The sequence below is a fragment of the Aspergillus viridinutans genome, assembly GCF_018404265.1.
Source record: "Aspergillus viridinutans IFM 47045 DNA, scaffold_3, whole genome shotgun sequence".
Lineage (NCBI taxonomy): Eukaryota > Fungi > Ascomycota > Eurotiomycetes > Eurotiales > Aspergillaceae > Aspergillus > Aspergillus viridinutans.
Genome location: NW_025091219.1, coordinates 2,140,256 through 2,166,606, shown reverse-complemented (window position 1 = coordinate 2,166,606; position 26,351 = coordinate 2,140,256). Strand labels below are relative to the sequence as shown.

The 26,351-nt window shown below is 48.6% G+C and overlaps 11 protein-coding genes across 11 annotated transcripts; 7 read left to right on the top strand and 4 right to left on the bottom strand.

The window, feature by feature from the left end:
• Positions 1–1,326: 1,326 nt before the first annotated feature.
• On the top strand, positions 1,327–2,662 carry Aspvir_005706 (guanine nucleotide-binding protein subunit alpha; the record flags this gene model as incomplete). The annotated part of the gene is made up of 5 exons (XM_043268919.1): positions 1,327–1,456; positions 1,522–1,706; positions 1,787–1,950; positions 2,004–2,262; positions 2,321–2,662. 5 exons carry the CDS (start codon positions 1,327–1,329, stop codon positions 2,660–2,662), a joined length of 1,080 nt encoding a protein of 359 aa, XP_043124854.1.
• Positions 2,663–3,679: 1,017 nt separating this feature from the next.
• On the top strand, positions 3,680–4,905 carry Aspvir_005705 (mitochondrial 37S ribosomal protein mS38; the record flags this gene model as incomplete). The annotated part of the gene is made up of 2 exons (XM_043268918.1): positions 3,680–4,121; positions 4,223–4,905. The coding sequence occupies 2 exons, from the start codon at positions 3,680–3,682 to the stop codon at positions 4,903–4,905; spliced, it is 1,125 nt and encodes a 374-aa protein (XP_043124853.1).
• A 962-nt stretch (positions 4,906–5,867) lies between these two features.
• Aspvir_005704 (H(+)-transporting V0 sector ATPase subunit c) lies at positions 5,868–6,806 on the bottom strand (the record flags this gene model as incomplete). Its single annotated transcript, XM_043268917.1, has 6 exons — positions 5,868–5,932; positions 6,001–6,104; positions 6,177–6,333; positions 6,396–6,525; positions 6,665–6,677; positions 6,790–6,806. The coding sequence occupies 6 exons, from the start codon at positions 6,804–6,806 to the stop codon at positions 5,868–5,870; spliced, it is 486 nt and encodes a 161-aa protein (XP_043124852.1).
• Positions 6,807–7,179: 373 nt separating this feature from the next.
• Positions 7,180–8,664, bottom strand: Aspvir_005703 (uncharacterized protein; the record flags this gene model as incomplete). Its single annotated transcript, XM_043268916.1, has 2 exons — positions 7,180–8,588; positions 8,637–8,664. 2 exons carry the CDS (start codon positions 8,662–8,664, stop codon positions 7,180–7,182), a joined length of 1,437 nt encoding a protein of 478 aa, XP_043124851.1.
• A 1,583-nt stretch (positions 8,665–10,247) lies between these two features.
• On the top strand, positions 10,248–10,609 carry Aspvir_005702 (YqaE/Pmp3 family membrane protein; the record flags this gene model as incomplete). The annotated part of the gene is made up of 3 exons (XM_043268915.1): positions 10,248–10,264; positions 10,396–10,530; positions 10,588–10,609. The coding sequence occupies 3 exons, from the start codon at positions 10,248–10,250 to the stop codon at positions 10,607–10,609; spliced, it is 174 nt and encodes a 57-aa protein (XP_043124850.1).
• A 1,992-nt stretch (positions 10,610–12,601) lies between these two features.
• Positions 12,602–14,686, top strand: Aspvir_005701 (uncharacterized protein; the record flags this gene model as incomplete). Its single annotated transcript, XM_043268914.1, has 1 exon — positions 12,602–14,686. The coding sequence occupies one exon, from the start codon at positions 12,602–12,604 to the stop codon at positions 14,684–14,686; it is 2,085 nt and encodes a 694-aa protein (XP_043124849.1).
• A 2,475-nt stretch (positions 14,687–17,161) lies between these two features.
• Aspvir_005700 (phosphatidyl synthase) lies at positions 17,162–18,552 on the top strand (the record flags this gene model as incomplete). Its single annotated transcript, XM_043268913.1, has 2 exons — positions 17,162–17,535; positions 17,595–18,552. 2 exons carry the CDS (start codon positions 17,162–17,164, stop codon positions 18,550–18,552), a joined length of 1,332 nt encoding a protein of 443 aa, XP_043124848.1.
• Positions 18,553–19,445: 893 nt separating this feature from the next.
• Positions 19,446–20,885, bottom strand: Aspvir_005699 (lipase ROG1 family protein; the record flags this gene model as incomplete). The annotated part of the gene is made up of 2 exons (XM_043268912.1): positions 19,446–20,754; positions 20,845–20,885. 2 exons carry the CDS (start codon positions 20,883–20,885, stop codon positions 19,446–19,448), a joined length of 1,350 nt encoding a protein of 449 aa, XP_043124847.1.
• A 764-nt stretch (positions 20,886–21,649) lies between these two features.
• rex3 (putative RNA exonuclease Rex3) lies at positions 21,650–23,578 on the top strand (the record flags this gene model as incomplete). Its single annotated transcript, XM_043268911.1, has 1 exon — positions 21,650–23,578. The coding sequence occupies one exon, from the start codon at positions 21,650–21,652 to the stop codon at positions 23,576–23,578; it is 1,929 nt and encodes a 642-aa protein (XP_043124846.1).
• A 386-nt stretch (positions 23,579–23,964) lies between these two features.
• Aspvir_005697 (60S ribosomal protein eL22) lies at positions 23,965–24,650 on the bottom strand (the record flags this gene model as incomplete). The annotated part of the gene is made up of 4 exons (XM_043268910.1): positions 23,965–24,091; positions 24,149–24,345; positions 24,415–24,450; positions 24,636–24,650. The coding sequence occupies 4 exons, from the start codon at positions 24,648–24,650 to the stop codon at positions 23,965–23,967; spliced, it is 375 nt and encodes a 124-aa protein (XP_043124845.1).
• An 870-nt stretch (positions 24,651–25,520) lies between these two features.
• Positions 25,521–26,203, top strand: Aspvir_005696 (DIM1 family thioredoxin-like protein; the record flags this gene model as incomplete). The annotated part of the gene is made up of 5 exons (XM_043268909.1): positions 25,521–25,601; positions 25,670–25,703; positions 25,764–25,811; positions 25,877–26,119; positions 26,178–26,203. The coding sequence occupies 5 exons, from the start codon at positions 25,521–25,523 to the stop codon at positions 26,201–26,203; spliced, it is 432 nt and encodes a 143-aa protein (XP_043124844.1).
• Between the last annotated feature and the right edge of the window lie 148 nt (positions 26,204–26,351).

Below are 26,351 nucleotides of genomic sequence, written 5' to 3'. Positions count from 1 at the left end.
CTGTTCTGAAACAAACATAACGAAATTATACCAAAGAATCGATCTCATTCCGAGTTTTAACTCAATAGCTGAGAAAATGGTGCCAAATTAGCCTTTCTCCGGTTGGGTCGCAAGCCAGGAACTGCTTGAATAATAATCATCGTGCCCATCTCACTTGAGTCCTTGACACTTCTACTACTCCTCCTCCGGAAGGCTTCCACTTCCACCTCCACCACCACTACGACTCGAACTAAGGTACTCCAACCTACAGTCCCATCCCGGCTAACTCCTCCCCGCTTGGTCTCTGAACCGTTCCATTGTCTGCTTCTCTTGTGGGACGACAGACATGTACTATCTCTCCTATCTGTTGGCGACCGGTCTTTCTTTGTCTCCGCTCCACAATAGTCGCTCCGCTGTGCCCGAACTCCTTGCTCTAGAGGACGCCCTCACACCGGTGTACGCTCCACGGGAGTTGCTGCAAAAGACGTCGAACAGCCCCTGCTGGTTTCTTCGAGCAATTGCGAGTAACTGCTATTCCTACTTCTGCAAGGTTGGAAAGCATCGCGGCCTGGCGGCATAGGAGTCCCCTACTTTGTCGGACTTTTGTCTACGCCATTCGACCTATCCGAGACCCCAGAATCTCCGCCCATCAGAACCCGAGTCGGTTTCGGTTGCAGTTGAACTATCGAAATTGGCTTGTGATAATTGGGAGTTTGTCGCGGCGTAATTTCTGATTTTGCGATTACGACCCCGGATTCTCGCAAGCTGTAGAGTCGGCTGCGTTGTCTCGAACTTTTCGACAATACCTCTCAATCGGAAGCGCGCCCCCGATCATTTCACCGCAGGGCAGAGCAACAATCTGCAACCCTTGAGATATCAAAGCGACAGGAAGATAACGACTTCGGCATTTCCTATAACAGAAGTTGTGAAAGTACGTTTAAACATAAGAGCACATTTGAGACGACTTCCCCGGTCAAGGTTATTTACTGACTTGTAACATCACCAATAGAACCGCAGCCCTTCGAACGTACTTTCGGGTAGGTCGATAGATTTCCCCCCCGCACACTGCCCATAATAAGCGCCTCCCTCGAACTTTCCTGCCAATTGCTATGCCTCGTATTTATGTTGAAGTCATTGATACATGTCTCGATGTCCTTTCGTTTAAGTGGTTGCTTGGTGGGGTGCACGCAGTCTCCTGATTCAGCTTGAGAGAAACTCGCAATTTGCGTTGAAGAGCGAATTTCGCTTTCTTTGTATCGATGCAGTTCCGCTGACCATATTTCTCCTGACTGCAGTTGCCTTGTCCCCTATCTCCACGCTTTATCCTCGACTACGAGAACCTACATCATGGGTTGCATGAGCTCCAAGCAGGTCGAAGCAGGGGATAAAGAAGCTGTTCAGCGGACGGCTAGGATAGACAAATCACTGAAGAATGACAAAAAATTGATGGACAGGACAATCAAGATTCTCTTACTGGGTATGTCCTTGAAACGATACGGCGCATCCATAAGCTCGAACACACATACTGATGGTTCCTTGCAGGTGCTGGGGAGTCAGGTAAATCAACAATTATCAAACAGATGCGCATTATCCACTCAGGAGGGTTTCCTGAGGATGAGCGTCGACAGACACGTGCGGTTATATACTCTAATCTAGTCATCGCATTCAAAGTCCTGCTGGATATTATGCGCGCAGAGCAGATTGATTTCGAACTCGAGAATACAAAGGTACCTTGAAGGGGAACCCTCCATATTTCCCATTCATGCTTTGCTCCGATTATGATTCTAACCGTTGGTTTTACTTTCAGCAATTGGCGGATTTCATAGACAATCTAGAGCCCGATGTAGGCTCGGACGTTGCATTCTCAGATTACAAGGTCCGCGATGCGATGAGGGAGATGTGGGTTGACGCAGGGGTGCAAAAAGCTGTGTCTCGAGGTCATGAGTTTGCTCTACATGACAATTTGCAATAGTAGGTCTCGTCAACGGTATCTTACTCACCAGCAATTACTTACTTTCTTCTAGCTTTTTCGGGTCCCTCGACCGTTTATTCAAGCCCGGCTGGCTACCAGACAATCAGGACATGCTGCAGGCCCGTTTAAGGACAACTGGTATCACGGAGACTCTCTTCGAGCTGGGGCAAATGAATTTCAGAATGATGGACGTTGGTGGGCAACGGTCTGAGCGCAAAAAATGGATACATTGTTTTGAGGGCGTCCAGTGCCTTCTTTTCATGGTTGCACTATCTGGCTACGACCAGTGCTTAGTAGAGGATCAAAATGCCGTAAGTCGAATTCAGAATCAGTGCTTCTGAAGAAGCATCTTATCTAACGCAAACGCAGAACCAAATGCACGAAGCAATGATGCTCTTCGAATCTTTGGTGAACGGAGAATGGTTCAAGCGCAAGCCCATCATTCTATTCCTGAACAAGATCGACCTTTTCAGGGGAAAACTCGAATTCTCACCGGTATCAAAGCACTTTCCAGATTATAATGGATCGAACTCGGATTTCGACGCCGCAGCGCGGTACTTCGCTGATAGATTCCGCGGTATCAACCGAATACCGGACCGTGAGATCTACATTCACTATACCAATGCTACAGACACAACGCTTTTGAAAGCTACTATGGAATCTGTACAGGACATGATCATACAGAAGAATCTCCACACGCTCATCTTATGAGTATCCTCGGACCCAGACGATCGTTTTTGACGAGGCTTACCGTCGACATGAGACGCTGAATTTTCACTGCTTTTCAAGGCTTCTTTCACATTGCATATGAGAGCGTTCACATTCCTGGATTTTTCACCTCTTACATATCCTTATTTTGTATATCCTACACTGTATATCTTATACCTGCCCATCTCTCCTTCCGCTCATTGAAGCGATCAATCGAAGGATTGTGGACTCTTCGCTACGTTGCCATGCTACATTGCATGAAAGCTCATACAGCCTGATATCCCATATCTGCTCATTTCAGCGATGGTATTTATGTCTATATGCTGCTGGGTGATACCCATTCTCTCTATTTTGCCGTTCCTTTCACTCCTTTTTTGGTGTTGGATACATAATGATCGTTACTTTATCACTTATTCCTGTTCATATCTCCTGTATACTTCTTGCCTCCGTATATCTTCCTCTATAGATTACTACCGTGTCTAGTCTTGGGAATGATAAACAATCGTTCAAATCATTATCAAAGTTAATTTTCTGGGTATATGCGGTATGCCGTTCTAAGCTTGTGTCATTGTTCAAGAAGAAGGTAGATTGAGGTTCAACAGTGGACAAATATCATTTTACCGGGACTAATAATGAGAAAGGGCTGACGTTGTAAGGTGTAGCTATCTTAGTCCTATGGCGCATTCATCTCTAGTATCACCTTAAGGCATGAGAAGTGGTATATTCACCTGGAACAAATGACGAGGAAACCGCGAATATGGCTCTTGCGAATTTCCTCGATGTATTCAGCTATCCACCTGGGACATGGCGCAACATGTCCATGTTGAGAATGTTTCTCTCACCTTGGACAGAAACTTGAACAGAAACTTGGACAGAAACTTGGACAGAAACAACGACACCATTTCCTTGAAAAGAGGCAACTATGAAGACCATAACTGAATTGAGTCATGGGCGAGCCACGTGATCATGTGATGTACTATTGCCTGAGGCAGGAGTAGCTGACATAATCGCCATTTCCGCATGATCGATTCCGACTTCGAATTCGCCTTCATCTCTCGCCGGCTTCAAGCAAACCCCGTTACCCACTTACTGGGTTACTTACTTGTGCAAATGTTGCCATCCTCCGTTCGCCGGGCTGTGTGGACGCCCATTGTGCCTATTTCTGCCATCTCTCGAACATCCAGTCAAGCTCTTGCTTCGTCTTCAAATGGATTCTTCGGCACGACTGAGCATGTGCGTCAACGCCGATACTCCTCCTCTTCCTCAAAGCCCAGCGATGGTTCAAGGAACATCGATGCTTCGTCTCAGACACCAACGAAAGGCGTGAACTCTGGGGATAAGCGTGAAGGTAAATCGTCGAAGCGGAGGGGAAAGGATGGCCGGAATGGCTCCAAGTCCAACCAGCATGCTGCCTTTTCGAGATTGCCCAGTGTTCCGTCGACGCAACATCTACAGCCACACGGTCAGTATTATGCTTGATATGCGGAGTCAGCTATGTCTCTTTTGCCTCGCATGTCTGTGCGACTCTATAGCTTCCACACTGACTTTCCCGTCTACCGGCAGATGTCCATGTTGCGTCATTCTTCTCCATTCATCGACCTATTTCCGTCTCTACCACTGTACCTCCACCCTCCAGCGCCGAAGCCTTTGATGCCATCTTCACCGCGAAGAAGCCCTCCAAGCCCGACACGGCCGATGTCATTCTTACACTTTCATCCGCCGTTCATAACATGGAGAATGCGGCGTACCTCGGCGAGCAAGAAGACCAGATGAATATCCTGAGTCGGGGCTTCAATGAGGCGGAGGGTCTCGAAGGAATGAACATGTCCGAATTGCGAATCTCGATCGAAGAACTCACCAAACGCCTGCGCCCCTTCCAACCCCCGCCACCTCCGGTGCCCTATGACGAGGCCAAGGATGCCAGCGCCGCCCAAGAGACCTCCAGCTTCTCGACTGTTCTGACCATCCACGAGTCCACGCATCCGGACGGCCGCAAGACATACCAAGCCCACGCTTCCCCATTCGTCCCCACGCAGGACCTGGAGGCTCCCGGAGCCGGGGAGAATGATTCTATCATGGACATTCCCCACGGTTCGGAAAACTCGTACATCGAGCGCCTGCGCGACAACAACACCATGCATGCCATCAGCACCAGGAGACGGCGCAAGCTGAAGATGAAGAAGCACAAGTTCAAGAAGCTGCTGCGCAGGACGAGAACTCTGCGACGCAAGCTGGACAAGGCTTAAGGGAACTTCTCGCACCACATTAGCTTTTTACATTCGCCCCGCGTCTCTCTTCTCTTTCGTTGTCTCATCTTCCCTTGACCAACCACGACCCTGAGAAGTGTTGGGCCTGTCTCTCAACTGACGGGGTCTTGCTCCCGTTTGCTCGTCAATGCTTTCTCTTCTAAGCTTTTGTTGACATAGTCCTTGTGGTATCTCTTTCCTCGATGATGCATAGTATCCAGCATTCTGGTATCAATAGACAATATCATTCCGTATACTATTCTCCGTCCAGAGCCATCATAATGGCAGTATATACTTGACTCTTTGGACCTTAGTATGGTTTGAAATACGCATCCTATCCAGCTTGCCCACGTGTTGAGCTACCTAAGCTCGACGAATGTATCGGTCGTTTTTCATCTCACCATTATACGGATTGCCATCAGTTTTTAACAAATGTATAGTTGCAATAGCAATAATATTTCGAAAGCTGGAAGAACAGGAATAAGAATGCCAGCCAGCCAACAAGAACATACATGTAAAATAACGGGGAAAAAAGCAAAAAAACATTCAGCATTGCAAGATAAATGACCCAGACTAGCTAGGATCAACAACAAACTCGCATAAAGTACAAGTTCACCGCGGATGTTGGCCCTGCGATATCTACTAGAGTCTGTGAACCAACCCCAATTTCCTAGTCTACATATCTCGGCCGCCAACACATCAGCATTATATCTGTTGTCCATTTATAGTTGAAGAGCCCCAGATCCACCATCCTCGTTCAAGTCAGTTTTCGTACCTTAGCCTGGACAATGGACAGCAGATCCTGCTATCATTTCCGAGACAAAAGGACAATTATCTCGTTACATGGTGTTTGAGCAACCCACATCCCAAAATGCGATTTGGTACACACAAAGAGGGCGGGGCTAATCTCGCTTGATAGTGATTCGATTCTTCTCATCCGTGAGAGGCGATGGAGTGCTCGTTTAGCACTTGGCGTCGATTCTCGAGCGAGAGTTCATGAGAAGAGCAACAATCAGACCGTACAGACCTGCACAGAGAACAAGCGACGGTTAGTGACATGAAGCTACTAAAGCGTCACATATCATGGCTACTCACCCAAGACTTCAGCGAAAATCAGAATCAGAATCATGCCGACATAAAGTCTGGGTTGTTGGGCCGTTCCGCGGACACCAGCGTCACCGACAATACCAATGGCAAAGCTGCAGGCGAGCAAGGTCAGTTCAGGGCCAAACGGAATAGAACTCAAGGAAGGAGATCGTGACGGAACATACCCAGCTGCCATACCGGCGAGACCGACGGAGAGACCTGCACCCAACTGAATGAACCCTGTGTACAGAGGAACACTCTGACCCAAGTCGTTTGCGATTAAGACGGATACGACCAGTCCATAAATACCAATGATACCAGCCATGACAATGGGAACGATGTCTATGGAAAACCATCAGTTAATACATCCCATATGTCAAACCGGTAGGATGCCGAAAGCATACTCTTAACAATCAGGTCGGGCCGGAGGACGGCCATTCCGCAGACACCGACACCAGCCTTGGCAGTTCCATAGGCAGCTCCGAAGCAGGTGAAGACAATGGCCGAAGTGCAGCCAAGAGCACCGAAGAAGGGCTATCAGAGTCAGTATTGACTGTATTTGTAGACGCGAGTGAGATTGCTCCAAGTGCTGGAGAAACGATGACGAAGCTATCCGTGGGGGTACGGAAAAGAGCTCTGGTATCGGTGGCTTGTGGAAGAGCGGAATACTCACAGCATAAACTGGGCTATTCAGGTGAAAGCATTAGCAATTGAGATCTGTTGCTGGAATTGATGCAGTGGTTGACCGGGATTCGAGCAGTAGCTGGTTGAAAAGGAGCAGATGAAGTGATTACGTACCAAAGTTCCGTGGCCATTTTGAAAGATCGAACCGGTCGGGCTATCAAAAATGTAATTTATGAAGCTCAGGGAGATGTAAGTGATCGACAACGGGTGATTTAAGGACTGCAGAAGCTATCGTTGCGATGATGCGAAGGCTCTGGGTTTCGGGATGGAGTTGGAGGTCAAGGCGAACACGCTGGTTGCTTCGGAGAGGCTCAGCTACCATCTGCGCTGCCACGTGATTACGGCTTGGCAGATCGACATAGTTGGGAGGGTCAAGCCAACCAGCTTGAACCATGAGAGAAAGGTTTATGATTTTTCTAGGTAATGTTGCGTGAAATGACCAGTAGAGTTTATTGTACTATATATACACCTGTGGGCTTTTACATGTGTTTGAGTTCAGAAATCTCATGCCAAAGTCATCTCAATTCGACTTCCAGGAATATCACACTTGGTGCTGGTTCCAAGCACGCCTCCCTTGGAGTTTGCCTCAATCTTGGGCTGGAAGTACGTGATTGCTTTCTCTGATAGAGCGCCAAAATAGCGAGGAACGGCTATCAGATCTATGTGCTCAGTAGCCTCGGTTGCCAGCATATCTGCATCAGAAACCATACCGAAATGATACGAAACGCTCCCTTGAGGTAGCTCTGACAATGTTGGAAGGCCACTGTGCGTCTGGCCTGGCTCAACAGAAACGAGGAATTGAACGTAGTCGCCTGGACTAGCAACTTGTGACAGCGAAGACAAATCGTCCATTGCCATTGTAGGCTGCTCAAAGGACGGTGGCTCTTGGACCGGGGTCCTGCCATTACCTGGGAATAAATGATCAAGGACTGACAGCTGTCCGTATTCCTTTGCTTCCAGAAAGCTTATCTCGGGATCCAATGACAGCAGTCCTTGTTTCTTACCCCATCCCCCTCCACCACTCATAACACGGTGGAGTTTGCCACCAGCCTGAATTGATTGGACGAGGCGATCCCGAGTAGACGTTGCGCTGAGTACAACGTCAGTACCCGGCTTCTCGACCAGGGCCCAAACAGAGACCCTTTGGTCAGCAATGTTGTGTTCTGCAATGTAACGGGGAAGCTCCTTCTCCAGTTCAGATGAAGCTGGCATCGGTTCGTTCGACCTGCCATCAGCGTGCTTCGCAACCTGACGGAGAATATTGCCCATGCTAGAAATGACTTTTCTTCTCCGACCAACAGGATATAGCGGAAGTCCACAAGAGCTTTGTAGACTCCTCGCAAAATTCGTTATTACACAGCTTGACAAGGAGACTGATTGGTCTAAGACATATTTGCTTGCTGAGGAATCGTAAACCCAGCGTGTTCCGAGAAGAGTATTGTCATTACCATTGACAAAAATGGTGTTGGCGAGCCGCAACCCGACCTGATGAACAGGCCTGCGAGTCTGATCAGATATACCTGGAATACTGGTCTCAATTGAAAACACAAGGGCGGCCTCTTCTGTTCCCATTGTTCTGGCCCGGCGGGGCGCTGCAGCTTTTGCATTTATATCCTTTGCCTGAGCGATCGTGATCGTCAATCCTTCAGAGTCTGATATGACTCCATCGGAGTTTGTTGGTAGACGTGCATCTGGTATTCTATCGACGACAGCAAGGATAGCGTGGATGGGACCTGGAGACGCCGACGTTGTAGGGACCTGGTAAAACCTGTTCATCCACTGTTCGAGGAATTGGCCGTCGGGATTTATCCACTGGGCGAAAGATGGGGTGGAGAGAATGACCGGAACATTTTCTGTTTCTGCTAGCGATGAGGGGGACGGAGGTAAGCTCGAAAGCACATCGTCTGGAGTCTCTTGACTATTTAGCTAGCTGCTCCAAGGAGGGGAGCGAGAGCACTCACGATCTGCTCGGGTGTCTTTGTAAGCCATGTGTATGCGAAGGGTAGATGATCACGGGCTGCTGTGCTTGTAGTCTGAAGCCATCTTCGTGCTATGCCGTTCTGTAGGTGATATGGGCTTTGCCTCCCATGTACTCGACAGCATCTGGGAACCTGCTGGAGGGGGACTGACTTGATTGCCCGTTGCGTTGACATGGAGAGCGGGACGAACCCGAGTCTCATTGCGATGAAAGCATCAACAACGATACTATATGGACAAGGATGACCAGTAGATGTCCAAAGACGTTGAGCTGGTGAGAAGTGCAGAGTTGATAAATAATTCTGTATGCGGAGAACATCTTGCGGAGTTTAAGCTATCTTTACCGAACGCCAAGACATGGTACCCTGTAGAGAGGTACCTTGGGTGAGAATGGCAAGGTAGAATTGTACCTCTATCAGCATTTGCGTATCATTCATCTGGAGCATATATATGAGTGCTGATACTACGTCGTCCTTCCATCTAGCGTCTGAGCTCTTCCCTATTTCCTCTCCAGTTGCCAGGCCGAGCGCACCAAGGCCTCGAGAATGAGGCAACTCCCAAGGGGCAAGGTGACTATTGAAGTCAACTGATGAGTGCTCGATTGATTCTATATAGATATAGACCATCGATAGAACTGATGGTATCTAAGACCGAGTTTATGATGTCTTTCTCGCTTCAAGTACCTCTCTCGAGCCAACGAAAAGTTTGCGAGATAGACCTCGAACTAAGGACAGTCCTGACGTAGGTCCAGGCAACAGGAATAAAACCACACTGCCACTTAGAGATAAGGTAGAGTACCGAGGAATATTTCAATTAAAGAGCGTCATGCGGCTGATATTTCTCAGCCACCTTTGTGATGGAATAAGCATAACATGCAATCACACGTAGCATCAACACAAAAGGCGCCCGAGGATCCCCTTTCTTGTTCTGAGTTCTGACGATACTCCGCTAAGCGGTATTTCCTAAGGTCCAAGGTCAAACCCTGAGAGATCGCCAGCCTTACCAGATGAAGGTACCTAATTTGAAGGAGTCAAGGAAGGGTTCCGTTCTAGGCAGCGGAATATCAAATCGTGAACAACAGCCATCCACCAATCAAGTCAGTCTGTACAGACATGAGCCACAGGTGGGTGTAAAATCATGACGTAATGCTCAGTTCCTGCAAAAGGATGATGTATGTATGGCTTGGTATGAGGCTATGGGGATACTCAACACCCAAATCTTGCGTAGGGAAAAGAAAAAAAGGTAACTTCGTATTAAGATTGTCTCTGACATGGAAATAAACAATTTTAAAAAATTAATTGATAAAAATAGACGTCTATCGATTTCATATGTAGCAAAAGTAACACAAGGCAAAGACAAGATTGACTGACGTTAGTGGAGATACCTAGGTTGGTAAGGTACCTTAAGCAAGTCCTGAGGTTGCACTACCCTAATGTGTTGCCGATGATTTAAGAAGCAGCCTCCGCCCTGTTCCTTGCCAACCCTTTCCCCTATTACTGTCGCCTCTGAAATTACCTCTTCATCATCTCCTCAAATATCCATCATATTACTTCTTCGATATTTTCCCTTGTCACACTACAGACCACTAAATCAAGATGCCTTTCACTGCTTCGTAAGCTTCTCCCCTTGCTCCCTTGTTGCTGGTCTACGGCCATTGGTGGTACTCGCCCATGAGGAGCGAACTTCAGCACCAAAGAATACACTGAGGGCGAAGAAGGTACTAATCGTTCTCTCGCTTTACAGTGACATTTGCAAGATCCTGTTTGCGATCATCCTGCCTCCTCTAGGTGTTTTCCTTGAACGAGGATGTGGTGCTGATCTTCTGATCAACATCTGTCTGACCATCTTGGGTTGGATTCCCGGTATCATTCACGCCTTGTATGTACCTGTCTCTTTTTGTAGTTGCCTAGCTTTTAGAGCTAACCGATTTCGCAGCTACATCATATTCAAGTATTAGGGCACGCTTCACCACTAGCCGATCACCTTCATCCCTCTTGAGTCTATCTACCGAAAATCGCGAACGAAAATCCATCTCGCCTCATCATGTCAGCTGTTATGAATCCTAGACGCGAAAGAGATGCGATCTCTACTGATACACTACGGATGATTAAAGAGCGGTGTCGTCAACATGGTTCCGTGGAGCGCCGGTCGAGACTAGCCCCACTAATCTTGGCAGTTGCTGCTCAAATGCTGTGACTTGACCGTGCCATACCACCTTAATTATTGCAATACGGCCTAATGTCATCTGCTCTTTCCTCGTTATCTCCATTATTGTTCTGCGCTATGTTTCTTGTCTTCAACTCGGATGATACCAGCTCATTTCTCCCAGTGGCTTCTGCTCTTGGTTTGTTATCAGTGATTTCACGTGATCCATGGCAATGACATAATTTATCAACCTACAAATCTTTGTTCAATAACGAGTTTAAACGCACAAGTTGTCTCTAATTTCTTTAAAGACTTTGTAGGTGTTTATCTCCCATTTTATGGCCAAATAGCGGAGATGGCAACCACTTCAGCTATAAACGCGCAATTGGTCTCACAAAATTAAAAGTAGATTTCTGGTCTTCCCTGGTAGAAGCATAAGATAAGCCAGTGTCAGGTCAAGGTGCGGCCCAGTATCGCCAATAGATTTGCGCGTCACTGACTATGGGGTATACAGTCAGAAGATCATAATTTCCACTGATTCTTGTCTACGTAGATCTCCCAAAGTCCTACTAGCATCAGGCAACGCCCACTTAACCGTCTACTTTGATTCTAGGACTCCTTGGGCAGTTGGTCGCTCTTCCAGTCAAGACGCGAGCATTTACCACATCAACAATAGCTGCAGTTTCCTCGCTGTTGAACTTATCTACTTGATTACAGTTACGCCGATACTTATGCACCCTTCCTCAAATGACTCGTTCATTAATCGGAGGGCATAAGTGATCGGAGTTCAGGAGTGATGCTCTTTTTTCTGGCAATAACATGCAAGGTCGCCAACTGGCTAGTATTTGACGTTGACATGCTCAGATCTGCCTGTGGACATGCACTCTGCAATTCGCGGATGGTTCGGTTGCATATCTTCTTCACTCTCGCTGCGAGGTACCTTTCCTGACAATCTTCCCGTCTAAAAGATAAAGTTTAGCAAAAATTTCAATAGTCAAGGGTTTCTGACTTCTTCGGCGTTGGATGGCTTGTTGAGCGATGATAATATGAAGCATCTGTGAACGACGGGCCATTGGACTATGAAGAAGAAAGTTACGAGAATCTATACATCCTTACTGGACAATATATCGGGGCGCCAAAATATAAAGGATAGAACTAACCCGAAGAGGAAAATCAGAGGTACTTGCATTACAGCGCCAACACGGCGCGTATTCAGCAAGTCCCTCAACTCTTCTCCTATCGAAGCGCCAGATTTTGCTCAATCTGTCTCAGCCATATCTTTCACAGATTAGACATGGCGTCAACTGTGTTTCACTTCTTCATCAGAGCGCCTACAGACTCTCAGCCTCGCTGTCTTGTTTCACATATTGGGCTTCTGCAATGTGTAGCCAGTCAGCACCATGGCGAAAGAAGGCGACTTTTGCCATTTAACGCCGGCAACAGCGTCAGCAGGATGAGAAAGTGAGGTGAACTGTAATGATGGCATCCGTTTTACCCGCCATGCGAGCCTCGATCCTTCTTCTCTTTCTTGTTCCGTTTGCTTAACTCTGGATTCTTCTGCGATCAGGTTCATGAGCACCAGGCTCGTCTGTGTTTTTGTGTGCTGAGATATTTGAGAATGAAGCTGCATCTTTACTCATGACTCCTGGAGTGTTAGTTCCTTTGCCGTACGATTATCAAGGTGAGAATGGATACGTCCAGCCGTCCCCGTTCTTCAGATCCCTCTTGCAAACCCATAATCTTCAACGAAAATGTTTCATGAGGATGTCTAAGCGGTCTGACCTGATTTCAGGAATGCTACAACATGCTCCTCGCCTTAGTTCGATGGAGCTTTGTCGCAGCGATCTTGTGCATAACATCATGTGTGGCACATTGCTCCCGTCAATCTCGACGTACGGCGTCCGTGGCATCCTCGCCGCTCGACTCTGTCCCAGGATGTGCCTTGCGCTGCGTCAAATTCTTCATAGAGTCGGATTACCCAACGAATGCGTGCGCCAGCCTAGTCCTAGACTGCCTGTGCAGGACGAATACGAAGAGTGGTTATACGTTAGGCGAGGCAGCTTTGCGCTGCAACCTGTCCTTCTGTCCCATGAATGTGACCGAGAGCTCCGATATCTATAACATCTGTGACTCGGTAGCTGGCGCGGTTCCAAAGACACATGCTACCATAACCGCCACAGTCATGTCTACTATCCACCCGACAGCAGAGACAACCACAACAACATCACCATCAACGTTATTGACGACATCGACCATAACAATGACCACAACAGATCCGTCAAGTCCCAAGGCTACTACATCGAGTTCTACATCATCCACGCTTGCCATCTTTGAAACGCCTTTGACAGTAACGCACAGCGAACAAATATCCCCAAGCACTACTAGCGATCATCCAGCATCGTCCACTTCCACTGTTACAAGTAGCGGCCTCAATGCTGCAGCAGTAATTGGTGTTTCGGTCACGTCTGGAGTTGCTGGATTCTTCATTCTCGGGGTTATCATATTCTTCTGCTGCAGGAGAGTACGGCGTCAGCATCAGAAAATCAATGATCGAGATTCCTTCGAGATTGGAGGTGTCATGTCGGAGCCTCCAGACTTCGGCTTACCGCTTCCTCGACGTCCAATCCAAGGCCCACCCAATCCTTCTTTTAGTGCAGGAAGCCAGCAATCCAATTCCGAGACTGCGAGGTTAATGTCGCCATTCAAGCCGGCGATCCGAAATCCAGCAGTCATCGTTACAGGCCCTGGTGATTATCATTTTGCATATGATAGTCCAGACAGAATTGGTTTCGCGGTGTCAACGAATTCCGAATTTGACGCTTCCCCAAGTCAGACCTCGGAGCGCACGATTTCCGATTTATTACCGGATAAGCCAAACATGAGCCTGTATCCAAAGCCATTAAGATGGAGCAGCCACAAGTCCTCGAGACACATGAGCAGCGACACATTGTTCGAAGAGGATGCAGTGAGACCTAGAAGCCTTCTTGGGTCTTCAAGCCAAAACAAGGGTTCCATGGGTGGAACAAACGGACACAATCACAGCCAGCAGCATAGGCCAGCAATGGGCTTACCATCTAACCCGCGCGCAATGCTATATGGAATGGGCAACGCGTCGTTATCCAAGAAGAACGTTGGGTATGGAGCGAAGCCGGCCTTCGCCAATACTGGGGAAATGATTGCGCACTACCAACAAGCAGAAATCTGTAATGATCCACGCTGGTATGCGGAGGTCCAAATGCCGGATCAGCAGGATTACATGAACAGTCAATGGTTAAATCCACGCGCTGGATATGGTCAGAGTGATGGGAGGCAATCAACTCGTGGAGCTGCACGTCGGTCAGTCGAGGTAGGAACGCACGATGATCTCGTAAAAACCTCAACAGACGGCTTCGAGACCGTCAGCCTCAATGAACGCTCGGAGCTCCGTCGAAAGTCTCGACATTCTGGCGACTTCAAGCCACTCACTCCTGTAAGGGAGGTAGTCACACCGTCAGTTAACGCTGGCAAGAACGATGGTGGCGGCTACTTTGGTAGCGGTCCTACTGTGCCGAATCCCAGAATACCCTTCGCCGGGACAGCTCCTCCTGTACAGGAGATTGTCTCCCGACCTCGGATTGTACGAGGCGATGACATCAAACGAGTGCAGATTCGCAAGGGCAAGCCGCAACCCCAGGGAGTGAGAATCCCATATTCTCCCGAGGACGGCTGGCTAGAGACCCGCGATTCTCAAACTCGGTACTCTGACCACAAGTCCAAGAAACTCCCGGTTGACCCCAGCTTTCCAGTGGAGGGTATGGCACCTGCTACGCCGCGGAGGAAACCAGTGTCCTCGGGCCGCAACCTGACACCGGCACGGCGAGGCTCTGACCTGATTCTGCGCGTGGACTAGATGCTCTTTCCCTTTCCCTATTAACGTCGAAAGGCGTTGTAATTGTATTTCACTTACTGCATGCATTCCCCATAAGAGGTTTGAAATTTCAGTGTATATATGCTGATAACACCCTGTAACATATGATCACATCACACATGTTTGCTCGTTTACTGCTTCTTCATCATCATCTTCCATGTGTCCGAAATGAAAGAGGGCTGGGCGGCTGGTTCCGTTTTGAGAAAGAGGAACACCGAATCATGTTCCAGGGACTTCCACGTTCTTGATGAAATGGTTTCCTTACTCTCCCAGTATAAGAGAGGGAGTATTAGATGATAGATTGAAAAGCATTAATTCGGAATCATGAGCTGGATGTCGAGGGACTATCCTCAGACCACAAAAGTAGAAAAGCGAGTCGACTCATGCAATCATGCAACGATACCCCACCAGAAGGTGCTGAGACAGACCTTATGTATAATATCCATACCCAGTTACTGACATACACTGTCGACATTTCCATAGCTCGATACAGAGTGATCCTCAACCCTAACACAAAATCATTCACCGAATTTTCATTCGGAGTCGGTCTGTGGTATAGGTTTACCTCGGAATACATTATCATACGGAAAACTAAACAAAGGACGTAACAGGTGTTGCCCTCGTCCAATCCAGAGGACGCCATCACATGCAAAGGGGAAACTGTGGCTGAGAGAAGGAATGTATATCTACCGCCTAGGTAGGTACTCCCTACTTGTACCTGAAATTACCAGCCCATACTGCAGGTGCTTTGCAGGTATCAAAAGAGGGCTGTTGTCTGATTTGGGATGCTTCTCTCTCTTCGTCTAGCGCAAGATATCTCAGGTATCAGCAAGACGAACAATCTCAGATACATTCTTGCCTGTACCTATTGAGAGTGTATAAGAGCGTAAAGTACGGTTCGGTCCATATGTACTCCGTACCTCGCCTCCCTAAGTTATCCAAGGGACTGGCTACCTCTGGTACTCCGGAGGCGAGCGCCCCGCCGCCATGACGTCATTGCATGGGTCGATCTCAAAATATTAAATGTGCTTGGACGTTGACAATGTTGATTAGCTATGCTGACTGCAGATGAGCAATAATTAAATTTCTCACTCTGCTGCTTACCACCAACTTAATATGGCATGTTCCTTGTTATTTCGGGGGGGGGGGGTTGCTGCCAATGGAGGGGTACCTCGCTGTGGACTGATCACTGAAGTGATTAAATCTGGCGCGAGATCATCGGCAAAACAGTAGTACAGACGGAAACAAATGCAATGTCACAGCGGGAGGTAGGAGTGAGCGTAAAGGACCAATGTGATTAGCTTGTGCCTAGGGAGCGATATTATTATGGAGTAAGGTAGGATCAACATCGGCAGGGATGTGTTTGTTATGGAGGCTGATGCCAATCAGAAGTATCTTTGTTTGAAGCCATTTGCCACTTCAGTAATCGTGCTTGGCTTACGAGGATCTCTTGATCTCACAGGTCTCTTCTCTGAATAGTGTGGATAAGGATGTGGATAAGGATAACATACACTACTCCGTAGAGAGGTATTATAAAGCTCACCCATGACAATGATAGGAACGAAATAGTCGCCTGCAGTAGTAGAAGCAGAGAGGCTCCACTTGTAACTTTACTGCAGGCCGGCTCACATCTCTCCCCTGGCTGCGACAAATCCATTATCCATCTACGAGGTATATTTGAAATGAATCAGATTTCAGACTCGTTGCAGACGAATAATAATGGGTAATGGGTGAGTCTGAACCTAGGTAGTCGTATCCTGACTAACTCTACCCAGAAATGGAGGTTGAGTTTAAGAACAGTTGCGAATTATCTTTCTAGCCGGCCGTTTCGGATGGCGCAGAAATTAGGGCAAACTCTGGGACCCAGTGGAGACTGTCATCCTCGAGTATGGGCGACAATACATTGCAACAACAAATAATATTGCTCATGCTTCACCGCGATTGCACCAGATCGATTGAGCCGTCCATCCAAGGTGGATAACAGAACCACGGTCTGCATTATCGGTGCACGCTTGGGTTCTGATTAAAGCATCCGTCCTCCACTCTGCCCCCCCTCGACGCTTCTATATTAATGGCCTTGATGTCCATCTTCGCCTCGTTGCTCCATCATCTTCTCCCCATCCCCACAACTACTATCATTGATCTTGGTTTCCACACTCTTTCCTACATCTGTACCACTGGTGTCAAGTCGGATACTGCTCCGCTTATCCCCACAGTCTGATCTCCGCACAGCGGAACCAGGCGTTGTATAGTTTCCTTGACTCTCCATTTATTTTGAAATCGTCTCCAGAGTCAATTCCTTGGGAGAAAATTCCCTTGGTGATCAGTCTCATCATCCACACCCCTCATTCCCCCTTGTTCTGCAGTGTAGTTGACTCCCTACTCCCACCAATCCATCATCGCCACCCGCTCTGATCCCTACCACATTCCCACAATTTCCTCAAGACCCGTCTCAAAATGGCTACGACCGACGGCTTCGGCTCCCAGAGGGTGCGCCGGCTTTCCAGCATTGATGCAACTCGGGCCGACCTGTATGGCGGACCCAACGTCGTCGTGCCCCCGAAGCATCTGATGGCCTCTAGCGAGGCCCACGACACTGCCATGGAGATGGCAATGGCCAAGCATCACCTGGATGAAGAAATTTCCTCGGAAGAAGAGTATCCTCGTGTCGCCTCACCCGTCGCCAGGACCCCTCGTAATCTCATGACAGCTGACGAATTCGCTTTGGCTTTTGACATCGACGGAGTCCTCATCAGAGGAGGTCAAGCTATCCCCGAGGCTGTTGATGCGTTGAAGTACATCAACGGTCAGAATCCGTACGGTGTCAAGATGTACGTCGTTTCTCCCGATAAGCCTTCAACGCAAACATAGTTTACTAACTCCATACCAGTCCCTACATCTTCGTAACGAATGGCGGAGGCAAGACCGAAGAGGAACGGTGTCTGGACCTCAGCCGGCAACTCGAATTGGAGGTCTCACCCGGCCAATTCATCTGCGGACACACCCCAATGCGGGAGATGGCCGAGAAATACCACACAGTCCTTGTGGTCGGCGGCGAGGGTGAGAAGTGCCGGATCGTAGCCGAAGGTTACGGCTTCAAGGACGTCATCACCCCAGGCGATATCATCAAGACAAGACAGGACACAACACCATTCCGAAAACTGACTGACGAAGAGTACAACAACTCACGCGTCCGCGACTTCAGCAAGACGCCCATCGAGGCCATCTTCGTTTTCGCCGACAGCCGGGACTGGGCCGGTGACCAGCAGATCATTCTCGACGTCCTCATGTCGAAGAACGGATACCTAGGCACCCGCTCGGAGACATTCGATGAGGGTCCCCCGATCTTCTTTTCCCACAACGACGTCGTCTGGTCCACCTCCCACGAGCACGTCCGCATCGGCATGGGTGCTCTCAGAGCCTCGCTCGAGGCCCTCTACAAGGCCGTCACCGGCAAGGAACTGAGCACCGTCGCATTCGGCAAGCCCCAGCTCGGCACGTATGAGTTCGCGACCCGCCTCCTCCGCCAATGGCGCAAGGATACCCACGGCATCGACAAGCCGCCTTCCACCGTCTATTTCGTCGGAGACACCCCCGAGTCCGACATCCGCGGCACGAACGAGTACGACCGCATCAGCAACTGCAACTGGTTCTCCATCCTTGTCAAGACGGGCGTGTACCAGGAAGGGACTATCCCGCGGTATCCGCCCAGGAAGATCTGTGCTAATGTGCTCGAGGCCGTCAAGTTTGCCATGAACCGCGAGACGTCGAAGCAGGTCGATGAGTCTGCCATTATCGAGGATGACGTGGATTCCGGCATTGACTCCGAGTCGGCCGCGACGAACTAGTCCTGCGTCCTTAACTCACCTCCTTTTTGTCGCCTTCCTTAAATTTGCATGGTCTATACCTCATACCTCAGATATCCCTTGAATCCGTCATCATCACCCCACTATCTTACATCCGACAAATATCTCATCTTATTCTACCTATCGCACATTTTGATTCCCAGATGCAACTCGGCTATTATGTTTCAGACTGTTCGTCTTTTTCGGTGACATTTCTTCACTATATAGATTCCCATTGGTTCCGGTTTGACGGTTTGATCTACTTACGACCAAAGCTTTTATAAATCACATGGATCAGATTATCTCAAAAATCTTCAAATATATCGTTAGGTGCGTCTACAGCTGGATATCTACAACCGCTCAGTCTCACTCCAACATCACTGTTGAACAACCACACGTAAGCAGACGAGACAGGACTTGAAACGTAGAAATTCACAACCCATGTAATTCAGCCACGTCATTGGCGGCTATACAAGGCTGAAGCTAAGCGGACCTAAAAAACGCCATCTATGGAATCATGCAGCCACAATGGACAGGGGTGTAACGGAAAGTACACAAACGGCAACTCCGAATGATAAAGTTAGTATCATCCTTGATATGCATATCAGTTTCAATTATTATTATTGCGTATGTCAGGGAGAAAGCCGGGATGTGGGGGCGAGACTCTGCACTACGGGGGATGGCGGGTTGCACCAACAGCCACGAAATGCAGGGGGCCTAGAATGGAACTGAAGTCCTCACTGCCCCCTTAATTTGATGAACCAATTAATGATTGCAGGGAATGGCCGTGGGAGATGGAGACAGACTCATGGCATATTCCAATGATTCCATGGGGTGTTCCACTTTTGGCTCACTTAATCCCGCACAGATCAATCCCCGCGTTTCAGTGGGGGTTATCACTCAATGTCAAATTCGTTGTCGAGCCAATGCTTCACGACGATTTTGCCCTCTTCGAATCCCTTTTTCGCCATTCGCACAATGATGGCTGCATGGCTGTGCGAGTGATTATGGATCCATACCGGGTATTTTCGGAATCCCACGGAATTGAGTGATTCGACGATGGAGAATTGAGCTGGCGTTAGAGCCAGTGTGGAATTGCTTTTTTTGTCGGGTAACGTTGGAGAAGTTTCGTCTGGTGTATCTGTTTGATTTTCAATGGGCCCAGTCTTGCTGATGGCGGGTGTTCGCAGGAGTGATTCTTCCTTTCCGACACGGTTACGAGCGTTTGGTAGGTAGTCCGGATCCTGCATCACGGTTGCGCTCTCAAAGGCTTCTTCAACTGCATTTTGCATGCCCTTCACAATAACAGGCACACGGTAGTTGGAAAGAAGTACTCCTGCCTTTCCGTCCTCATGGAGGCGAATACGCTGGCGACTGCGGTACGTCTGTACTGCAGCATTTACGAGGTATAGTACAGCGCCGATGGGGACAAAAGCCACGACTAGCAGCGAAATTGCCACCTGAGTCAATGTAGCTTTGATTTTTTGCCATAGTCTAGAAACGAATGAGGGCGGCTCTTGTTTGCTCGGAGGCAGAAAGGAGTCATCAGGATCAATGACCACTGGCGCATAGCCCTTCACATAGTTGACGTTCACGTTCTCCAGGTCCTGGAATGGGTTCGTCGTGGAAAGAGCGGTCGTGAAGAAAGCCGTCGAACGATCGTTGACGATATTCGCATATACTGAACGATTTCTGAACTTCGCAAGAGCTTGAATGAAGATGCTATCCGGATCAGCGAGGATGCTGAGCAGAGGCCGTCCCGAACCTCGGAACTCATCCACCATGAACAGTTGCCTGCCGGACATGGACAGCGTCCGGGCGCCCAAGCCATTGAAAATATGGTCTCGAATACCCTTAAGTGGCATTCTCACACCGACATGTGGCGACACAAACGTTGTGAAATTGACGGGCTCCAGCTTGTCGAACCATCCTCGAGCGTGTAGCAAACCCAGCGCATATCTGGCGACTAGACCTCCCAGAGAATATCCGATAACACTCAACTTTTTGATATGGGTCCCCTCTGCAGCCAAGGCACTCAGAGTGTCTTCTATCTCATGCGCCAATCGCTCCCCTCCGAGCTCGATTCCATCGTAGGTAAAATTCCCAGAATTTCCCTTCGCGGCGAGTATGTAGAGGCGGTCTTCTCCGTAACGCTCTCTGAGAGACGCGGCCAGATAGTCCAAATGGGATGGATTGCCCCAGAGCCTGGAATATGAATCGCCACAGTCAGCTATCCATGTATCTTAACGGACGAAGAAACGCCATCGTGGCGGCAGGTGTAAGAGCAAGACTTACCCATGGACTAGTACACAAAGATGATCAACCTTCTGCGACATTTCATCGATTGTTAGTTACCATCAATTCCCTTTTGTGAGCAGTATCGCAGAAAAATGGCTTAAATTCCTGGTCATGGTCAGTTACTTAATATACCAGGTCTTGTGGAACTTATCATCCAGAAGTTCTGCCTGATCTCATTGATCACCGGAGATAAGGGGATCTTAGCGCCACCAGTGGCTGATAAATCAGGCATGTTTGTTCGGTTTGCAACTTGCTCATCGCTTTGATGAGTTCCAATGACCAGAAACACCTGCTCAAATGGCTCGTCCTAACTCAACCCTGCGAATAATCCTCCGATTATATCGACCCAGAGCTCCTATCAGCTGATAGATTCCTGTTTCTTGGATATCTGCCATATCAAACTCCAGCCAGCTGTGGTGGCTGTTCGTCACATCATTTGGGACACGGGACACGCCTCCATATCGCCATTAACGAGCTTGATGTTTTTTGAAAGCGAGGATATGAATATGTGAAAGCTGATGCTCTCAGCTTCATGTGCATAGTAAGGATTAATGCGCTAGCAGTGAAGAGTGCTCCTCAGAATTTGCCTCGGACATAAGCATCCGACTCAATCCTAAGTAGAGTCAGCAAGGAAGATGCGTCCTCAGGGTCACTTCTAATTGATATGGATTTGGACTCACTTGCTCCATCTAACCGAGCTCAGTCTACTTTGATTACAGTTTCACTTCTCGAGATTTGCATCTGACCTTGAACGCCACCTGTATCGGTGTGACATCTATACCCAGGTTGATACTGTATCATCATGTTTACGCCTCTTGGGCTGTTCAAGGACGTTCCTTGTCCGGAAGGTCAACAATGCCCTCTCCTAACCTGCATATTTTCTCACAATCCCGTGAGCTCTTCCCTAGTTGATCAGAGCAATGCTCAAGATGCGCCTGTAGCACCAGAAGTGGCGTATGAGTCCGGCCCGCCTCCAAAAAAACCTAGGCTGGAGACTCCACCGAAGACTACCGCGACAAAAGCTCAAACCTTGTCAGAGCCTAAAAGGGAATCTATGAAACCCGCCCCTGCTCCAAAGGCTATGACGGGAAGCAAACCAGAGCAAACAGCTGGACGCGCTGGTCAGCTTCAGTCGATGACCCGCGAAGTCTCCCCTCCAACATTGCGAAAAGAGTCTTCGGCAAAGAACCATGCTCCTCCCGCATCTATGGAAGGCGAAGCGCGTTTACCACCAAGGCGAGCTCCCCGGGAAAGTTTGAACCCGCGCATGCTCCCGAAGGCACCTGCGACTCATGGTGTGCGACTATCTATATTGACAAAGCTCCACGCCGCTATGTGTGCCCTCAATGAGAAATTAGCAAAGGAAGAAGGGGGTACGGACAATCCATTAGTCTTATCTCCCAATGAACTTGTGACAATGGCGCTGGATGAAGAGGAGAAGGCGGCAAAAGATAACCCGAGCATATATGCGAACGTCATCAAACTTCGGATTGTTAAGCTCCCAAAACTGAGCTTAGAAGAGTGGAAGAAGGAAGTGAAAGCTCATCTGAATGAGCGATATTATAAGATTGAGCCAACGCAGCAGAACACTCAGCAAAAGGCACTTGAAACCGGACTCAGCGCAAAGGAAGAAATTGCCGTTGCTAGCAAGTTGATCACTCCTCTGGAAGGACTCGAACAGTATGGTTACGTGACCAGGAAGCCTACAAAGGAAGAAGTTGAGAGTGCACGGAGGGGAGTCAGCGAGTCAAAAGGCTGGGAGAAGTGCGATAGATGTGGCGGACGATTTCAAGTCTTTCCCGGCCGTCGCGAAGATGGCTCATTGACCACTGGAGGTCAATGCACATACCATCCTGGCAAGCCATACTACCCACCGAGAAGACAAACTGACCACATCACCGGTGCTAGAGAGGCATACTTTCCCTGCTGCAACGAGTCCATCGGGACTTCGTCTGGCTGTACCAAGGGAAGCACGCATGTGTTCAAAGTATCTGAATCTAAACGCCTCGCTTCTATCCTCCAGTTCGAAGAGACACCGATCCAGACCGATAAAGGGCCCCAGCACCCGGTCTGTTTCGATTGCGAGATGGGATATACAACTCTCGGACTTGAGCTCATTCGTCTAACGGCCGTCAGCTGGCCTCAAGGAAACCTGCTTTTGGATGTTCTCGTTCGACCCATGGGCGAAATTCTGGACCTCAACTCGCGCTTCTCAGGCGTGTTTCCCGAGCATTACAAAAAGGCAGTTCCCTATAAGGGCACAAGCAGCCCTTCCGCTGCTGAAGATGGCGCCTTGCAGGTCGTGGAATCACCAGCCGCAGCACGTGCGCTGCTATTCAAATTTTTACAGCCCGATACGCCTTTGATTGGACATGCAATCGACAACGACCTCAACGCTTGCCGTATTATACATCCAACAATCATCGATACCGTGCTCCTCTACCCGCATCCACGAGGGCTGCCGATTCGCATGGGCCTCAAAGCTCTCGTCAAGAAGTATCTGGATCGAGACATTCAAACAAGAGGCAGTCAAGGTCATGATTCCAAAGAAGACGCGATAGCGACCGGTGATTTGGTCAGGGTCAAGGCTGCCGAAACATGGAAGATCTTGAAGTCCAAAGGATGGCGGATAGAAGACAGCAAGCTCATACCTCCGCCTGGCGCAAAGGACGCGGCAGAGGATTCGAAGCTTGGGCCTGGAGCCGGCCACAAAAGAAAGGATACGGAATGATGGCTTGAAATCAATGATACCCAAGAGACTTCTGAAATTAAGCATATACCGAGCATCTACACAGACTTGAAGCATAAAAGAGCCCTTCGGGCAATAGTTCGAGTCAATTCATATCTACCAGTCATAACGTCATGAGTAGAAGAAGGAAAACTCCCCACAACTGACAAGCCCAACAAAAACCGGTGGAACACAACCTTTTCAGGTATTGTGAGTCAACCCAATCCTGGAGCCCAAACACCAGTAGCCGGAACGTAATCCTCCATCGACCACGCCTATCACTCGAGCAGACCCACAGCACGTTCCCGTCTGAAAGAAGTTGCTCCCCTCATGCGAGTGTCCATGAATCCAAAAGATTGAACTTTTTTGATTCGTTATTGAGGAATAATTTACTCCTCCTCCTCCTCGCCCTCATCGTTGACGACGTTGTAGAAGCGGAGCTCGTAGACACCCTTGGAGGTGGAGACAACGCGCAGCCAGTCACGGAGCTGCTGCTTCTTGAGGTACTTCTTGGTCCTGCGCAACGTTAGATCCTTGATTTCTCAGGCTCAAAGCTGTGCACAATGGACTTACAGGTACTTGAGGTAGCGACCAGAGAAGGGGATGTGAGTGACAACCTCGATCTTGCCCTCACCAACCTGGGAGATGACGACGTTGTCACCGAGGTTGCCAACACGGCCCTCAACCTTGATGCGGTCGTGGAGGAACTTCTCGAAGGCAGAGACATCGAAGATCTTGTCGCTCGCGGGCTGCGAAGCGTTGATGATGTACTAGAGGAATCAATGTTAGCAACCCATCCGTATGTTGAATGTTGAATGTTGAATGCGATCATTGCTTACCTTCTTGGTGACCTTCTGGGCCTTGCGACCACGAGCCTATTACCGAGAAAACAAAGCCATTAGCCTACTGTTCCATAAGTCGAATCCTGAGGAGGTCCATGATGAACATCTTCCGTCTTACAACTGCTGATTTGTGGGAAATCCGCGATTGTAGACAAGAAGCGCACCATGTCCAGTCCTCATGGAGGAACAGCAAAGCAGTTTGTGGAGTGATAACATACAGCAACGGGGGCCATTGTGACTGATGGGGGATTTTTTTGGGAGGATGAAGAAGGATTATGTGGTCGCAAAGAGGTGATTATCCTGCGCCTTGAGAGAGGAGTGTAGATGAAACTTTTCGCTCGCAGTGGTGTCTCACTGTGATCGCATATGGTTGGCGGTGCGTATGACTAGACTGGTTTAGGAAATAGTCAGGGCTTGGAACTTAATATAGGGCTTGACTTTGTCAACTGACCTTGCTGACTGAGCCTCGCTTGCGTCGCAAAAAGACGAGGCTAGCATGCTAGTGCCGCACGGACCAATTCTACCGAGTATATATACCCCGGCGACCCCCCATCCTTTTAGACTTTTTTTCTTTTCTTCTCCAGCTCTCTTTGCCTTTTGGCTTAGATCAAGTGTAGTATCTGTTCTTTTCAGTTTAATCTCTGAAAGTGTTCTAAGGAACACAACATTGATTAATCTCATTTTTGGACCCAGTGGTGAGGCCTCTGTGCTTGCGCATGCCTCGCCACACAGTGTCATCGGGCTTACACTACCCCCGATTGACGCGAACTACTTTTTTTTCATCAATCTGGCCGGCTTGCCCGACCGTTTGGAGAAGAAAATATAGTTCTTTTTTGAGGTATTGGATGGCTGGTTGGGGCTTATATGATATCACCTGTACCTTAATCTGTAGATAAAAAGAAATTCAGTTGAGTGTTAAATCTGCGCGAACATTCCAGAAGCTTTTCTCCTGATTTCCTCTAGCGTATTAAGGAACATTCAAGCTCAAGCTTCCATTGTTTGCAGAGACTCGACTGTGAATTAATCTCACGTGACAGCAACGCTGGAGATCATCTACAACAACCCATCTGCAATATATCCTCTATTGAGTAGCACATCACAACATGGGTTCCGTTGTCTTGCCACATCTGCGCTCTGCCTGGCACGTTGATCAGGCTATCCTCTCGGAGGAGGACAGACTTGTGGTATGTGAGCAAATTTCGTTCGGTTGGTTCCTTGACCAATTGACTGACGGCGGCCATTGGAAACGTAGGTTATCAGATTTGGTCGGGATCATGACGTTGATTGTAAGACTGCTGCCCCTTTCTCCTTTTCGATGGACAATACACAATACTGATCTCGGACAGGCATGCGCCAAGATGAAATGCTCTTCAAAATCGCTGAGCGTGTGAAGAGTAAGTTTGGTCTCAGGTGTTCTCTTTTCTCAGCCACAGGCGATGGTACTGACATCTGCGATCAGACTTCGCGGTAATCTACCTCTGCGACATCGACGAGGTACCTGAATTCAACTCCATGTATGAACTTTTCGATCCCATGACGATCATGTTCTTCTGGAGGAACAAGCATATGATGTGCGATTTCGGCACCGGTAACAACAACAAGTTGAACTGGGTGCTTGAGGATAAGCAGGAGTTGATCGACATTATTGAAACTATCTACAAGGGTGCTAAGAAAGGGCGCGGTCTCGTCGTGAGTCCTAAAGGCAGGCTCTCCCTTTTGTTCTGGATCTGATTCGGGCTTGTAAACTAACGATTTTACAGACTACTCGACTAGATATCGCTACTAGACGCTTTCATTTGATTGGCTCCGCGTGTAGTCTTGCTCAACGCAGAGCCCATTCTTCTTTGTTGTTTGAGGGGCCTTCAGTTGCGGCATGTCTTTCTGTTCTATCCTCCCTTGTTTATGAGATGCGACTACGAATCATGAAATTTATT